Source organism: Archocentrus centrarchus, unplaced genomic scaffold, assembly GCF_007364275.1.
Source record: "Archocentrus centrarchus isolate MPI-CPG fArcCen1 unplaced genomic scaffold, fArcCen1 scaffold_33_ctg1, whole genome shotgun sequence".
NCBI classification, from domain to species: Eukaryota; Metazoa; Chordata; class Actinopteri; order Cichliformes; family Cichlidae; genus Archocentrus; species Archocentrus centrarchus.
Genome location: NW_022060261.1, coordinates 1,727,131 through 1,745,188, shown reverse-complemented (window position 1 = coordinate 1,745,188; position 18,058 = coordinate 1,727,131). Strand labels below are relative to the sequence as shown.

At 40.3% G+C, this 18,058-nt stretch overlaps 1 protein-coding gene across 3 annotated transcripts; it reads left to right on the top strand.

The window, feature by feature from the left end:
* Positions 1 to 911: 911 nt before the first annotated feature.
* LOC115776500 (NACHT, LRR and PYD domains-containing protein 12-like) lies at positions 912 to 17,208 on the top strand. Of its 3 annotated transcripts, none has more exons than XM_030724218.1 (11): positions 912 to 968; positions 1,364 to 1,496; positions 5,342 to 5,461; positions 7,129 to 7,196; positions 7,304 to 9,086; positions 9,756 to 9,926; positions 12,599 to 12,772; positions 13,310 to 13,483; positions 13,943 to 14,116; positions 14,579 to 14,752; positions 14,982 to 17,208. In XM_030724218.1, the coding sequence occupies exons 2-11, from the start codon at positions 1,375 to 1,377 to the stop codon at positions 14,995 to 14,997; spliced, it is 2,976 nt and encodes a 991-aa protein (XP_030580078.1). In that variant the 5' UTR covers positions 912 to 968; positions 1,364 to 1,374; the 3' UTR covers positions 14,998 to 17,208. The 3 variants fall into 3 exon arrangements, with proteins under 3 accessions (XP_030580078.1, XP_030580077.1, XP_030580079.1); XM_030724217.1 differs by having other exon boundaries at positions 7,301 to 9,086; XM_030724219.1 differs by lacking the exon at positions 13,310 to 13,483 and having other exon boundaries at positions 7,301 to 9,086.
* Positions 17,209 to 18,058: the final 850 nt, after the last annotated feature.

Sequence of the window (18,058 nt, the reverse complement as noted above, 5' to 3'; positions counted from 1 at the left end):
ACATTTGTACAGTCCACAGCAGCCTTCACCTGTGTTTGTGTGTCTGCAGAGTCAGAACATGATCAGGAGAAAAATATTAAATCCATGGCTCATTTTGGCTGGAATATTTTGATGAAGGTGCTAAAACCATCAGAGTGAACACGTCTTTATTCACGAACCCATTATTAATAAACTACTATGTGATTTATTAGCACTTTTTATCTGAGATTCACTGAGCTGCTGTAATTCTATGTTTGCACTCTATCAACTCATATTTACGGCTTTGTGTCATTATTTACAGTGTAAGGCACATCCTGCATTGACACTGATGAGCAGCATCCTCAAAATTAAGAGTGGGGGGGTGCTGCACAGAGGATGCTGTTATAGAATTTATATGGACCCTCATTCTCTTAGATGCTGTTAGAAGAGGAATAGTCTTTGTTTTTTTACGGGAAGGGGGGGGGGGGTCAGCTAAAGACTCTACAAAATGAATTTAAGACATATGTTCTCTTCGAGTCATTGCTTGCCTGTTTACAGTTTAGTAGTCAAAAGACAGTTTCGGCCATAGCTCAAATAGAACTGAATAAAACTATGGTTTCTATTCTTGGATTGATTTATTCATTCCAATTTATTTTACATAGAAAGTAAAACAGCGTTTCTATCCAGCCTGAATGATTCACAGTCTCATCCTCACAGAGAGGAACACAGTTTATTAATTTAACTCTGATCTCAGATCTGTACTCACTATCAGCTTACATTTGAACACAGTGTATCAGTATTGATATGTTTGGATTATATCTACATTCACATTTATGGCTTTTAAACAAAGATATCTCTTCAAAAAGGTAAATCTTTGTCTCACACACCTGGAATGTAGTCATTCGACTGTGGTAAGGGGAGGAGCTACTCTGCTCAGGTGAGAAGGAAACAAAGAACTCAGTGTGTTCAGACTCAGGTTTATAGTCACAAAGCAGGAAAAGGAAAACGAGGTGAGTGTTATTTTGCATTTATGTGGTGTTAGAATGATCAGAAAATGTTTCTGACTGGAAAGAAGTCACATGAACGTTTCTCAAACTGGAAAAACACCCTCTGAAACTTGTTTTGGTCCATTTTGGTACTCGACTTTGTGACATCATCCAGGAAGAAACATGATGGATAAAAATAAATCTTTGTTTGGTGGTCAGAACATTTTTCTTCATCTGCCAATTCAGCTGTTTCTCTGTGAAATGTAACAGAAAAACAAAGAACCTATTCATTTACGAGTCGACTGCGTGTATTACACTGGAACTTGTGTATGTTGCATTTCCTGTTCTGCCAGTCTTGGTTTTTTTTTTTTTTATATTTGTACTGCGCTCAAAGTCTGTGATACTTGTTTCACTCATAGACTGACTCAAGATGAGTGGTTTAGAGGAGGTCAGAGCAGAGTCTCCAGGATCCAGCTGTCTGTCCACGAAGAATGACAATTCCAGCGATTATCCTCCAGCCTTCAGTCATGAACCTCGACCCTCAGACAGAAAGTGAGAGACTATTCTTGCTGTACACATCTTGAGTTGTGTTTTTTCTTTTCTTTTCTTTTTTTTTGTAGTCCTTTGATATTATTTCAAAGAGATTTGTAGCGGTGGAGTCACTAAATTGTGCTGAACCTCCTCCGGAGCAGGGTACGTTCAACGGTTGAACTCAACAGCTATGAGATCACTGCTTTTGCACCAATCAATTCTCTGGAAAGCAGAGAAACCATTTTTAGAAGATATGGACTAAACTATGTATTCAAAGAATGGTTGAAAAATAGGATCAAATGTATCAGCATAGTACTGTAGGTTTTTTCCCGTATTTCTGTTCTTAGCTGTTAAAGCACTTGCACATTAATATAAAGCTTTCAATACTAAACTACCTGTAGCCTGTACAGGAAAGAGAAGGTCTAACTGGTTATTTGGGTATTTGGGCCAATGACTAGGTTCGCTGGAGGGTTAAAGTCAAGCTGTGACATGCAAAAGAATGAATGGAGACACAGGTAGCAAATACATTGAATTGCATTGAACAGTTGCAAAATTAACAATGTAATATTAATTGTGCACAATACCAGATGAAAATAACAAAAACAAAAATATAGTGTCTTTTACCCTTTGAGCTCATATTGTGTTGTAGTTCTGCTGACTTTAGTCAGTTAAGTCAAATCTGAGTTGCATGTTTAGGAGACAGTGTGTATTCTGAGGTAGCACATCAATTATCCTACCGCACAGATGAGAGTTTATAGTAGTGGAACAGCCTGTTCTCTATGGGGCCAAGAAGGATCTGTTCAGTTCTCAATGGCAGTGATGTCAGTAACACATTAATTAGTAACGCGTTACTCTAATCTGACCACTTTGTTCGGTAATGAGTAGTCTAACCAGTTACTATTTCCAATCCAGTAATCAGATTAAAGTTACTTATCCGAGTCACTGTACATTACTATTTTTATTTTCCTTTAGTAAACAGATATATATTTTATTTTCTTCTTGCGTCTCAAGGAGTGACATCTGGCTGATGCGACAATTTAGTCATGTTTTCAGCAAGAGGACAACTCACGTGTAATACCACACAGCAACACACACGGAAATACTGGAAATACATCACACTGTTCCCTGTGTGATGTGTTCTTTTTTGCTTCCCTTGTGTCATTAGTGTCATTTTGTTCACCAGCTGTCTTCACTCCCCTCATTATCCCTTTTTTATTTTAGCCCTGAGTTTTCCCCTGCTTGTTGTCATGTCCCCGCTGTATGCCTTTGGTTCTTGATCGATGCTAATGCTTTTGTTCAAGTTAAGTTTTAGTAAGTTTATAGTTTGTGCTGGTTGCTCCTGACCAGCTCTGCCTTGCTTTTCTACTCTTGTTAATAAAGCCTAAATTTAAATTCAACTCTCACCTGAGAGTCCTGCACTGTGGTCCTCTGCCTTGCCTGCCACAGCATTACATGACACTATTTGGAGTTTGTCAGCTAAAGATGACATTATCAAGCTTTGTTGTCCACTCTGTACTGGCAACAAAGTACTATCTAGCTTCAGAAACGTGACACCAAATTTAAGGAAAGATTGAATGTAACTAATTAAGTGTCTTGTAATCTAACTTGGTTAATTTAAAAATCAAGTAATCAGTAAAGTAACTAAGTTACTTTTTAAAGGAGTAATGAGTAATCAGAAAACAGGTTACTTTTTCTAGGTAACTATGCCATCACTGCTCAATGGTGGCTTGCCATCCTCATCAGGGAAAAATCTAAAGCATTCAGTTCCAAGTTCCAACACTCTCAAAAACAAACATATCCTCTGCAGAAGAAAGTGGGCAGGCTTAACTAATTCGGCCAATGAGGTTACAACATGCACAGTGATTTTCCTCAAACAAGCTGCGTAGCTTTCAGTCTATATTATGTGTTTAAATTTTTAATATTTTGTTCCATATAATTTTGTAGTTTTAGGCCTAACTATATCTTCCATTAATGGCTGAAGAATAGGTAAACTTAATACATTTAGTAGCTCTTTTCCAGTCTGTTTGATCAATGTTCTTAAAGCACTCACACATTTTTATAAAGCTTTTAGTAATGCTTAAGTAGAGTTTTCGTCAAACAACTGCTCACACAGCAGCTGAGGTGCTTTGAGTCTATATTGTAAAATTCTCCATATTTTTTCCCAATGCAGTTTTTATCTTCCTTTGTAAAATCAGCTGCTGTCCTACCAGTGCACTTATGCATGTTTATGGTTAGATGTTACTAACATAACACCTGTGAATGCACTTGCAGCTAGACTGACAAACTCTGGATTAACTTATTAAGTTGATAGCTTTGTCTGACTCCATCTCCTGATTGGATACATAGGCAGTTAAGTAGGCATTAACTGTACCATTAAGCCATCACTTGACCCAGCTGTCTTAGCTAATTATAGGCCAATCTCCAACCTTCCTTTTCTCTCAAAGACTCTTGAAAGAGTAGTTGTAAAACAGCTAACTGATAATCTGCAGAGGAACGGTTTATTTGAAGAGTTTCAGTCAGGTTTCAGAATTCATCACAGTACAGAAACAGCATTAGTGAAGGTTACCAATGATCTTCTTAGAGCCTCTGACAGTGGACTCATCTCTGTTCTTGTCCTGTTGGACCTCAGTGCAGCTTTGATACTGTTGACCATAACATTGTATTACAGAGATTAGAGCTTGCTATAGGTATTAAAGGTACTGCACTGCAGTGGTTTGAATCATATTTATCTCATAGACTCCAATTTGTTCATGTAAATGGGGAGTCTTCTTCACACACTAAGGTTAATTATGGAGTTCCACAGGGTTCTGTGCTAGGACCAATTTTATTTACATTATACATGCTTCCCTTAGGCAGTATTATTAGAAAGCATTGCATCAATTTTCATTGTTATGCAGATGATACTCAGCTTTACCTATCAATGAAGCCAGATGACACACATCAATTAGTTAAACTGCAGGAATGTCTTAAAGACATTAAGGCCTGGATGACCTCTAATTTCCTGCTTCTAAATTCAGATAAAACTGAAATTCTTGTTCTCGGCCCCACAAATCTTCGAAACATGGTGTCTAACCAGATACTTACTCTGGATGGCATTACTTTGGCCTCCAGTAACACTGTGAGAAATCTTGGAGTCATTTTTGACCAGGATATGTCCTTCAATGCACATATTAAACAAATATGTAGGACCGCTTTTTTGCATTTGCGCAATATTTCTAAAATTAGAAACATCCTTTCTCAGAGTGATGCTGAAAAGCTCATTCATGCATTTATTACTTCTAGGCTGGACTATTGTAATTCATTATTATCAGGCTGTCCTAAAAGCTCCCTGAAAAGCCTTCAGCTGATCCAAAATGCTGCAGCTAGAGTACTGACAGGGACTAGAAAGAGAGAGCAGATTTCTCCCATATTGGCTTCTCTTCATTGGCTCCCTGTTAAATCTAGAATAGAATTTAAAATTCTTCTCCTCACATACAAGGTCTTGAATAATCAGGCCCCATCTTATCTCAAAGACCTCATAGTACCATATCACCCAAATAGAGCACTAGGTGACTGTGTGTTGGATTTGATGCTATATGAATAAAAGTGAACTGAATTGAAAAATTACCAATATTAGTATTAGTGAATCCAAATAAAGGAAAGATGCCTTGGTTATATATTAGTAAAAACAATCTAAAAATATTAATGAAGGATTCAAAAGTGTATCAAAAGGATCATCTTGACAACAGCCTCTTTGTGCAGTTTCTGTTGTGAAAATATCCAGAGCTTCAGCCCCGTAAATCTGACACTGCGCAAGAAGCAGCTCAGTGTCCAACAACAGGAACATGAACCAAATGATGTGTGATTTATTCTGTTTGTGTTTCCAGACGTCAGCAGTACAGATTCAGAGCAGAGTCTCCAGAATCCAGCTGTCTGTCAATCAAGAGTGACCGTTCCAAAGATTTTTCTCCATTCTTCAGTCATGAACCAAGACCCTCTGACACAAAGTAAGAGACTTATTTGGTGTAAACTGAACGGAAGGTTTTTTTTTTTTTTTTTCAATCCATTGACATGTTTTCTAAGCAATTTGTAGGGGTGGACTCAGTGAATTGTGCTGACCCTCCTCTGGAGCAGGTTGTGTTTAAGATTGGAGATCGACAGCTATGAGATCACTGCTTTTCGACAAATCAATTCTCTATAAAGCAGAGTCACCATTCTTGGAAAATAAAATCTCGTGGTTCCAGTAGGTTCCTCGCTGACCTCTTTGGGTTGGCTCAGGCCTAATAATAATGAAGATTCCAATTAGGTGTTTTTCTAGTCACCCTCATATATATACCTTTGCGGAAACCATTCGACCTGACGCACATCCCCATGGGGTCCATGGTCACTTGCGACCGCGTCACTTGCGACCGTGTCACTTGTGACCACGTCCCATGCAACATTGCCCATTTTTGTGTGTGTATGCCCCTTGCGATTACAATAGGCTCCTCCCCAATCCCTTAGGTCTGACTCAGGCCTAATGAAGAACTCTAAAAATTCCAGTTTTGCGTTTTTCCAGTCACCCTCATATATATACGTTTTCAGAAAGTGCTCAACCTGATCAGCGTTGTCGTTGGGTCCATTTCATCATACAAGCTAACTCATGATGCTAACGATTTCAATTACGGGTTTTTCCATTCACCCCAATATATACATTTTCGAGAAGCATTCGACCTGACCTACCTTTGACATTGACCGTTTTTTTCATTTCCGGGCTAATGAATTTAATAGGCTCCCTGTCGATCCCTTTGGGAGACTCGGGCCTAATAATAAAGAAAAATAATTAAGAACTCGAGCGATTCCAATTAAGTAAATTTCCAGTCACCCTCAACCATACCTTTATGGAAACCCTTTGACATGACCCACGTTCCTATTGGGTCCATGATGAATTTGGACAACGTTCCGTGTGACCTTTAGCATTTTTGTGCATTTTTGAGCTTTTTGCCTACAGGATACAATAGGCTCCTCACCGATCCCTTTGGTTGGCTCAGGCCTAACTATATCTTCCAGTAATGGTGGAAGAATAGGTAAACTTAATACATTTAGTAGCTCTTTTCCAGTCTGTTTGATCAATGTTCTTAAAGCACTCACACATTTTTATAAAGCTTTTAGTAATGCTTAAGTAGAGTTTTCATCAAACAACTGCTCACACAGCAGCTGAGGTGCTTTCAGTCTATATTGTAAAATTCTCCATATTTTTTCCCAGTGCAGTTTTTATCTTCCTTTGTAAAATAAGCTGCTGTCCCACCAGTACACTTATGCATGTTTGTGATTGATTTGATGCCACCAACACCATATTTTTCATGTGATTGCACTCATAACTAGACAGTAAACTGAGAACTAATCCTCAGCTACAAATATGAGAAGAGTTGTGTCTATTTTAGCAGATTTGGTGATTTCTATGTTTAGTACAAAAGTTGTTTCCAGAACATAAAATACACTTAGGTAAATTCCCTCCTGGAGCTCAAAGAAGACAAGAAATAAAAGTTACTGAAGGAGAGAAACAAATTAGTCCTCTGACCCACAAACATTCCACAGAAATAAAAATTCTTCTGGAAAATTCAATATTTCTCCCTTCACTGTTTTTATTTTTGTTTGCTTTGTTTTTTGTTTGTTTTTGTACTTGTGTCCACAGAGTCTCCATTGTGAAGAAAAAATCAGAACCAGAGCTGCAGGCACCCAGTGAGAGTAGCTGTGTACAAAGTAGGACTTAGCATCTACTCATTTCTGAAAACTGGATTTCTTATTGTGTTCAGACGTTGAAAAGTTTTCTTCCTCTCTAGTTTCAATGTTTTTCTTTCTTTCAGCAGATGCTGCTCTGCAGGAGGTTTCAGACAGACTTAAGATCACTCAAAGGGGAAGATTTGAACATGTGACAGAAGGAACTGATAGGACAGGAAGTGGAACCCTTCTCAACAGGATCTACACTGAGCTTTACATCACAGATGGACAAAGGGAAGATATTCACACCCAACATGAGGTGAGGCAGGTGGACAGAGCTTCCAAGAAGATGATCATCCCTGAAACACCAATCAGGTGCCAGGACATCTTTAAAGCCTTACCTGACCAACAAAGACCCATCAGAGTGGTTCTTACAAACGGCATTGCTGGCATTGGAAAAACCTTCTCAGCGCAGAAGTTCACTCTGGACTGGGCAGAGGGCTTGGAGAACCAAGACCTCAGTGTGGTGATGCTGCTTTCATTCAGGGAGCTGAACCTGATCAGAGATCAGCAGTACAGTCTTCTGCAGCTGCTCCATGTGTTCGAGCCAACATTACAGAAGGTCCCAGCAGAGAGGCTCGCTGTCTGTAATCTTCTGTTCATCTTTGACGGCCTGGATGAAAGCAGACTTTCATTGGATTTCACCAACAGGAAGCTCGTGTCTGATGTCACACAGAAGTCATCAATCAGAGAGCTGGTGGCAAACCTCATCGAGGGGAATCTGCTTCCCTCGGCTCTCATCTGGATAACTTCCCGACCTGCGGCAGCCAATCAGATCCCTCCTACATGTGTTGACAGGGTGACAGAAGTACGAGGTTTCACTGATGCCCAGAAGGAGGAGTACTTCAGGAGGAGATTCAGTGATGAAGAGCTGTCCAGCAGAATCATCTCCCACATGAAGACATCCAGGAGCCTCCACGTTATGTGTAGAATCCCAGTCTTCTGCTGGATCACTGCTACAGTTCTGGAGCACATGATGACTACAGAGCAGACAGGAGAGCTGCCCAAGACCCTGACTGACATGTACTCACACTTCCTGTTAGTTCAGATAAAGAAGAAGGAGAACAAGTACCATGAAGGACATGAGAGAAATCAACAGGAGCTCAGTGAGACTGACAGGGAGGTTCTTCTGAAGCTGGGGAGGCTGGCGTTTGAACATCTGGAGAAAGGAAACATCCTCTTCTACCAAGAAGACCTGGAGCAGTGTGGTCTGGATGTGACAGAGGCCTCGGTGTACTCAGGAGTTTGTACAGAGATCTTCAAACAGGAGTGTGTGAGCTTTAAGAAATCAGTTTACAGCTTTGTTCATCTGAGCATTCAGGAGTTCCTGGCTGCAGTCTACATGTTCCACTGTTACACCAACAGGAAGATGGAGGTGCTGCAGACCTTCCTGAGTAAGGAAATCTCATCTCTAGAAGAACTTCTGACCAGCGCCATGGAGAAGTCTTTCCTAAGTGAAACCTCCCACCTGGAACTGTTTGTTCGCTTCCTCCATGGCCTCTGTCTGGAGTACAACCAGAGACTTCTTAGAGGTCTGCTGGGTCAGACAGAGATCAGTCCAGAAATGATCCAGAGAGTCATCAAAAACCTGAAGAAGATTAATGTGTCTGGAAAGTGTCCTGACGGAAGCGTCAACATCTTCCACTGCCTGATGGAGATGAAAGACCTCTCAGTATATCAAGAGATCCAAGAGTTCCTGAAGTCAGGGAACAAATCAGGAAAGAAACTTTCTGAAATCCAGTGCTCAGCTCTGGCCTACATGCTGCTGATGTCAGAGGAGGTTTTGGATGAACTGGATTTGGAAAAGTACAACACGTCAAAGGAGGGACGACAGAGACTGCTGCCAGCTGTGAAGAACTGCAGAAAGGCTCGGTGAGTCCAGATGTGACTAACGTTATGAATCAGAGTAGATTAATAATTTAGTTCTTTAAAAGATTCTTTATAAAATATCCTAACTGATCTTTTTATAGTTTTTCACTTGTTTATTGCAAACTTTAGATGTCAGTTTGATTTTTTCACAGACCTTGTTGAGCTTTTTCAAACACTGTGGAAAAGTGTGTATTTTTTAACATAATTATTTGGATTTAATTTTTATGTCTGTAGTTTGAGCTGAAACAGTTATTGTGGTCACATGTGAAGATGATGGAATGACACTGGATGCTGTCACAGTGATTTGATTTTAGCAGCAGAAATCAGTGAAGCCATTCAGAAAAGTCAGTTATAACAATGTTAATTCTGATTGTGATCAGCTCACACCGACAGACTGTGGACAGCACGAAACCCCTAATGGAACTTCACTTTCTCTCCTTCATCTGAACATTAAAGCAAGAACCAATTAAAATCCTGCAGTCCTAAGAAGTCAGATCAGATCAGCTGAACCACTGATGTAAAGAGAAAAACGTCAAATAGGAAGTGTTCCACTGTTTTTCATGAAGTGCATTTAGTATCTAAAGTGAAATGTCATTTTCAAATAGTAAATCTTCATAAAATTAAAGTATCACAGTCATAATAACACGTTTTCCAATGTATATGTCAATACAGACTTCATGATGTTTCACCCTCAGAGGGTCACTGCGGAATAGTGGCCTCAACTCTGAAATCCAACCCCTCCCATCTGAGAGAGCTGCACCTGAGTTCAATCAACCTGCAGGATTCAGCAGTGAAACTATTTGCTAGTCTGGAGAGTCCAAACTGCAAACTAGAGACACTGAGGTCAGTTTACAGAATCTGTTGTTGTTTCTGAAGGTATTTTAATAACCTGAACTTTGATGTAATCTCCTCATAACCCGGCTCCAGTGCTGTAAGATGGAGGATTTGGATGCACTGATCCAACTTTTTTTTTTCAGTTCTAGTATGATCACTTATCTTCAGGTATCCAGGATTTGGACTTCAGTGAGGAGTTGTGTGTTCTGAATATATAAACATAATTTAATTGATTCTTGCAAATCAAGCATTTATAGAATTGGGATATCCTGCACACAGCTGCAGCAGTCTAATAATGTTCAGTTCAACATTGCACCACTAAGGGACCAGTGTCAGATCTAACCTGCTGTGTTAGGGTGGTGTCTGTGACATTTACTTAGGGTCTCCACGTTCCTTTTGGCTGAAGATTCAAACCCATTTAAACCCCAAATATCCAAAAACTCACTGGGACGAGCAGGTTCAGGTGCAGGCTGTTTATTAGACATATTAGTTACACACAACACAGACAAAAACCAAAACACAGACAGTAACATAGTTGAGACTGAGGTACACACACAGAGCGAAGAGAAGAGTAAGAAAGAAGAGAAGAGGGAAACAGGGAGACAGAGAAAGAAGCAGAAACAGGAAAGAGACGAGCACACAGAGAGAGGTGAGCTGAGACAAAGAGTGGCAAACATTTTATATCTTAAACATGATAACCGCCCACTTGCCTTTGACCCCTCCTAATTTACATAATGTCTCAGCCCATGAATCTTGAACCCCAACCAATTGTCTTTTGGTTAAACCACGCCCACTCTAAAGTCACATGTTCAAGGCACACACATCACAGGGGTACCTTTTGGTTTATGACAGTTCAGACAGGTGTCACAATGATGAACATTTCTACTCAAACATCTGCTAGAATAACATCATTAGTACCACTCCACTCAGCCAAGTCTTATCTCTTCCCCCCTCCTAGCCAGAAGAGTGCGAGGGTGGGGGCCTACAGAACTCCATTTTAAGAATGTACCTGTCATTAAACACTGCTGAAGTATAACATAGTGTTACAGGTGTCATGAGGAGCAGCGCTCACTCTGGCAACTCTCCAAAAGCCTCAAACGCACACCTAAGATCTAACAGGTCTCACCCTCACCCCTGTTACCCCGAGAACATAAAGCACTTTTATACATTGGTGTGTGTGTCTGGAGGTTTCTCTTACTTTGCACAGGCCATAAAAGTGACGCATGGTATCGAAAACATGAGAATAATGACTCCATGCACCAGTATGAAGGCCATACAGAATATAAAATAGTCTCAGTATAAGTAATAAAAGTAAAAATAGTGACAATACAAATAACATAGGTGAACAATAAGAGTAGATATATTCCCATAGATGTGATGATAAATGAAGTAACACTGACTCATCAGAGGCCCCTAAGAACAGGGCCAGTAATTAGCCATGGGGAACGTAGAGTAAAATATTGAGATAATAAATGAGTCCCCCAGCAATGGAAGAGTGGCCCTCACAGTACATGAAATGATAGATGTCCTCCTGCTATGGGCGGGAAAGTCCCGTCCTGCATATGACACAATGTGTAAGGCTGCTACCAGTGAGAAAGACCCAGCCAGCATACAGTAGAAGATATTGAAAGGGCCTCTGATGCCAGTATTAGAAGAATAGATGATAAATGAAAGTAGTAAAAAATATCCCCACAGTGGGGCAGCTGGAAATATTAGGGGGCAACATGAGTGAGACAAATACCAGAAGTTAGACTCTCTTATCATGTGATTTATCACATGAACCAAGCTGTGAAAAAAAAAAAAAGGTGTGCATCATTAACATCACCAGGGGTTTAGTGTGAAACCACTGCAAGATCCCCCCCCCCCCCCCCCCCCCCCACCTGAGGTAAGATGTGAATGGAGGTTGAAGAACCTGGGAAGTGAGCTCAAGACTGCATTATAGTTTGCTGACAGCTGGTCTCATAAGCCACCACCTCTGTTCAGTGATGGTCATTCACAGTGCACAAAGCGCACATAGATGGACTCTTTGACTGCTCTGTCAAACTCTTTCAAATCATCTGTCTTCTTGGTCCAAAATGTGAACATTGTCTTCCTTGAAGGAGTTTCCTTCATCCTTTAGGCATTGGTGTACAGCTGAGTCTTGTCCTGTCGAGGCGGCTCTTCTATGTTGTGCGTTTGTGAAGAGGCTGTTTGGTTTCTCCAATGTAGAAGTCCAAGAACTCATTGCTGTACTGCACTGCACAGCATAGACTACTGTATGTTTCTCAGCTAGTGTTCAAAAGTTTGTGTCCTTGAGAAGAACCAGTGTTTGTCCTAGAGTATGGCTGGATCTGAAGTACACTGGGATGTCACGCTTGGTGAAAAAAACTCCTGATTTCTCTAACAAACCTACCACATAAAGGATGGCTATGCTGTTCCATTTGTCATTCTCTTTCTCCCTGGTTGGGAGAAAATTGGACAACACAATATAGGAATTGTAGCCACCTGGAGTTTAGTTCTATTTAATGAGAGAGCAGAGTGGTGATTCAGCTGCCCATTGTCTCATGTGATGTCCTGTAAGCTGTTGGAATCTGCAAACCTCAGTGATGAGGACATGGTGATGCTGAGTTGCACATTTAAAATCTGAACACATCACATTTGATTACCAGTAATTTTATCTACCTGTTCTATTCTTCATTCAGATTGGAGAAGTGCAATTTGTCAGGGACCAGCTGTGCTGCTCTGGTATCAGCTCTGAAATCCAACCCCTCCCATCTGAATCATCTGGACCTGAGAGCAAACAACCTGCAGGATTCAGGAGTGAAAAAGCTGTGCGGTTTCCTGGAGAGTCCACACTGTAGACTGGAGACTCTGAGGTCAGGTCACTCAGTGTCTCTTACTATGACAAATCTTATAGTATAGCTTCCATCCATAAAGCTCTATGTTTTCTTTGATAATATTTTGAAAATTATTTTTTCTGAATTTCGTTTCTTGTCACAAATATATATTAAAGTTATTTATAGTGAGAAAGATTTATGAAGGAGAAATATACTGCTCAAAAAAAAAAAAAAAAAAAAAAAAAATATATATATATATATATATATATATATATATATATATATATATATATATATATATATATATATATATATATAAACCCTTTTTAATCAGAGTGTAACATCAAATCAATGAAACATCTGTGATACTGATCTGGTGAAATAGTAGCAGAGGGGCTGGGAGAACATCAGTAGTAAGAGACTTCAGGCACTCACATCTCATCATTTACACCTCAGAGTTCATCAATATTTTATGACCCAATAAAAGTAGGTTTCCATCATATGGGATTTTTAAAACCTGAACATATTAGACAGAAATATCACTGATTTTATATGCATGTTTTATTCAATATTCAGTCTGGCAGAATGCAGTGTGTCAGAGACCAGCTGTGCTGCTCTGGTCTCTGCTCTGAAGTCCAACCCCTCCCATCTGAAACATCTGGACCTGAGAGCAAACAACCTGCAGGATTCAGGAGTGAAACAATTGTGTGGTTTCCTGGAGAGTCCACGCTGTAGACTGGAGACTCTGAGGTCAGGTCACTCAGTGCCTCTTACTACAACAAATCTTATAGTATAGCTTCTATCCATAAAGCTCTATGTTTTCTTTGATAATATTTTGAGAATTATTTTTTTTTTAATTTCATTTGTTGTCACATATATATATTAAAGTTATTTATAATGAGAAAGATTTATGAAGGAGAAATATACTGCTCAAAAATAAATATATATAGGAAACCTTTTTAATCAGAGTGTAGCATCAAATCAATGAAACATCTGTGATACTGATCTGGTGAAATAGTAGCAGAGGGGCTGGGAGAACATCAGTAGTAAGAGACTTCAGGCACTCACATCTCATCATTTACACCTCAGAGTTCATCAATATTTTATGACCCAATAAAAGTAGGTTTCCATCATATGGGATTTTTAAAACCTGAACATATTAGACAGAAATATCACTGATTTTATCTGCATGTTTTATTCAATATTCAGTCTGGCAGAATGCAGTTTGTCAGAGACCAGCTGTGCTGCTCTGGTCTCTGCTCTGAAGTCCAACCCCTCCCATCTGAAACATCTGGACCTGAGAGCAAACAACCTGCAGGATTCAGGAGTGAAACAATTGTGTGGTTTCCTGGAGAGTCCACGCTGTAGACTGGAGACTCTGAGGTCAGGTCACTCAGTGCCTCTTACTACAACAAATCTTATAGTATAGCTTCTATCCATAAAGCTCTATGTTTTCTTTGATAATATTTTGAGAATTATTTTTTTTTTAATTTCATTTGTTGTCACAAATATATATTAAAGTTATTTATAATGAGAAAGATTTATGAAGGAGAAATATACTGCTCAAAAATAAATATATATAGGAAACCTTTTTAATCAGAGTGTAGCATCAAATCAATGAAACATCTGTGATACTGATCTGGTGAAATAGTAGCAGAGGGGGCTGGGAGAACATCAGTAGTAAGAGACTTCAGGCACTCACATCTCATCATTTACACCTCAGAGTTCATCAATATTTTATGACCCAATAAACGTAGGTTTCTATCATATGGGATTTTTTTAAAACCTGAACATATTAGACAGAAATATCACTGATTTTATCTGCATGTTTTATTCAATAATCAGTCTGGCAGAATGCAGTTTGTCAGAGATCAGCTGTGCTGCTCTGGACTCTGCTCTGAAGTCCAACCCCTCCCATCTGAAACATCTGGACCTGAGTGGAAACAGCTTGCAGGAACCAGATGTGGAGCAGCTGTCTGATTTTGTGAAGCGTCCCCACTGCAGACTGGAGGATGTGAGGTCAGTATAGAGTTGGAGTCAGTCCCTGATGCTGTCACAGCCTTTAACTTTTTTCACATAGGGTCAGGCAGGTTAGACAGCATGAGTGAAATTTTCTTTGAACACTGTGAGACTCGGACACTTAGTGAATAAACTCATGCGATTTTTAGAGTTGAACATTAGCTGACATAATGCTGATGGAGAGTCTCTGTAAACACAGCTGTCACCTCTGCTCTTCTTTGCTCTACAGGTGGCAGTCACGGTGAACAGGACGGTGCTGAGTGTGGATGAGCTGTGTCCTGATAACTGCAGCAGCAGCTTATGAGCAGAGATCTGACTGTGCCACATTAATGGGAGGCTGAGTGCTTCATCCAGCAGTGACTGACTGCTGCAGAGCGAGCTGATCTGAGAACAGCTCCACTGCCACACAGTGTATGGTCAAACACCATCCCTGTGTGCCCCTCTGGATGTACCTGGACTGCTTTGCTGCTGCTCTGTCACAGTCTCTGTAGACACACTGAAACTCCTCCACTCCTTCTGCTCCACACCTTCTCCACCTCATTTTATGTCATCTTTTTATTCATTCACACACAAACAATTTAGTGTGTTTTATAAGAACCAATCAGTGACAAAACATCTATTTTAAACATAAAAATCTGTTTCTTCATCATAATCTAGAAGTCTGATTTGATCCAGTCAGGACTGACGTACCAGTCAGGATCAAACCCTTCAGGTTCAATTAGTCTGAAGCTCTCAAAATGAATCCTGATACCCAGGCAACACATTAAATCATGGCCTAATACAGGTTTTTGGCAACAGATAAAGATTTCCTCTAATTCATTATTACACAAATTTTTTCTGACACCCTGACAGAGTGAACACTAACCTGAGAAGGTGGGGTTAGGGGTAGGGAATAGCTTGTGTTGCAATGATCATATTGTCCTGTTTTGTAGCCTCCTCTTCCTCCAGCAGGAGCTTGAAACATGGTAGGGCTCAATTCTGAAGGTCAAAAAAGTAGCGGCTGTCCAGTGACGCCCACGACTTCAGTCATGGGCATTTGAGGGGCTGCTGGAGGCTCTGCATGTCACTGTAAGGTGTGGGAGAAAAGGTGGAGGTTGAACAGGTGCAGTCATTGGAGGTGCACAATCGAGGTCATGATCCACTCTGACACACAGGACACGATCACCACCACACACCCAAACCGTTTTTCACTGTGGGGCAGTTCATTCATGGTCCCAGGGTTCAGTTTGATGGTTTTATTAGAGTTTTGGCTGATTCAGAGCCTGTCTGGTAATTATAATTATGCTTTTAGTTTTGGAGTTCCTCCCCTCCTTTGTAAAGTTTCTGTGTTGTGTGTTTGTCTACCTCCATCCTGGTTCATTTTAAGTGTTTTTTTGTGTGTGTGTGTCTTGTGTCTAGATTAACGTCCCCCTCTGACTCATTAGCTTATTGTCTTCAGCTGTGTTTTCACCTGTCCCCCACGTCCCTTGTTATCCGGTGTGTTTATACTGTCTGACCCTCCTTTTGTACATTGTCATATCATCCCTCTTGGTTGTGTTTCCTTGTTCCACTACTGTAAAGCTGCTTTTATGTTCGGGTGAGTCGTGCATGTGGGGCTTCACCCTGACACAGGTCTGAGATCCAAACAGTTGGACGTGTTCCTCAAATATGTGAGGTTAGAGGATGGAGGGGCTGCCTTCCAGGATCAATCACCACCATATCAACTCCAGATCCCACATCAGTGAGGCTTTTCCACGTCACTGACACCACATTTTTATAGATCTTTGAAATAAAATCAATCTCTCCAAAAATGGTCTTTCTGAGAGTTTAATCCTTTGCAGAAGATTCAAACAACAACAGTCCTCGAGGCTTTAGACAAAGATTGATAACAAGCACAGAATAATTTACCAATAATTTGACCAATAATAATAATAATCAGCTGGTGCTCAGAATATCAGAGTTTTCTTATTGCCTATTTGTATTAGAGTCAAAGGTTTTTTTGAATGTCCCAGCAGCCTCTCCTCACAGTGAAGCAGATCAAAGCAGATGAAAGCACTGAGGTGTGTGTCTGTCCCTCAGAGGCCACCAATAATTAAAGAATTAATTAAATAAACATTTGGAAAGTGTTTTATTAACGGGATCAAAACTCCCCGCAGGTTGTAGTCAAAATCAATACATTTACACCTTCAAACTTCACAAAGGAACAAGACAAAGATGCCCAACCTGTCCTCCCATGTTCACTCTATACAGTGAATGGAAATGAGGACATGCACAGTCCAATACTGTGAAAACTGGTGCTGGGAAAACAGGAAGTCTGCACACCAGGAAAAGCTGCTGGGTATTAAGGATACGTTTAATAAAAAAACCATGATGAGAGTGCTGCCCTTCCTCAGATGTATTTAGTTCTATCTTATGAGCCCTGATTTGTTCCCGTTTCCTCTCACCTTGTTACCTTGTGTATAAATAGTTTGTGTTTCCCAGAGTTCTTTGTGTTGTCCTTATTCCAGTGCTGGGAATTCCCAGTGGAACAAACTTCATCATTAAAGTCGTATTTCACATCCTGACTCCTGAGTCCTGCACTCTGGGTCTGAATCCTGCCTGTTTTCACTGCACTCTATGACTCGTGTATTGCAGTATTTTTGACAGAACTACAGTACACAGTATTAGAAGGGCAAGAACCAAAAACCAATACAGAGGAAAAGCAGAGATGGCTTCAAATCTTCAGTCACTGTGTACACAGTTGTGTACATCACTTTTTATTGTTTAGTTATATATGTACTCTAATGTTGGTTTTCTGACATCTCCAACCTAAAAAGATGATGTAGGCGGAATATTAATTTTTTCCCACCAGATTTCCTGTATTGTGACCAAAGCGGTTTAGCTTTAATAAACATTCATGGTGGGAATGATCTAACAGATAAACGGGAGAAAGAAAAAACTAAAAGGAGCCATGTTGAAATATTAAATCAGGAAATGTTGGAAAAGTGGTGTTATTGTTCAATTTACAATTTCTGGATTAAAAACAGTGCTTAAAGGCACAACAATGACTTCTCATGGGAAGGAGGAAATACGTGCCACACCATGATGAAGCACAGAAGAGGGACAGGATGCTTTCCAGCTTCCACAAACGGAGGCAGGAAGGATGCAGCTCAGCTGGAAAGAGGCTATGACAGAACACTGCAGGCCCTGAAACACCAGCAGAGTCCAGATCAGCAGGATTACGTCTGACATGTCCGCTGGAATATCGCTCCTGGTCACCTGGACTCAGGCGTCCGCCTGCCTCCTCGCTTCAGTGCGCACAGGTGAGATTTACCTGTTAAATGAAAC

Bases quoted from the DNA above. Each gene is read 5' to 3' on its own strand.
- LOC115776500 (XM_030724217.1), top strand. From the start codon at position 1,375: ATGAGTGGTTTAGAGGAGGTCAGAGCAGAGTCTCCAGGATCCAGCTGT. The intron at 5,462-7,128 runs GTAAGAGACTTA...TTGTGTCCACAG, and splicing joins CCAAGACCCTCTGACACAAA to AGTCTCCATTGTGAAGAAAA. The intron at 9,087-9,755 runs GTGAGTCCAGAT...ATGTCAATACAG, and splicing joins AAGAACTGCAGAAAGGCTCG to ACTTCATGATGTTTCACCCT.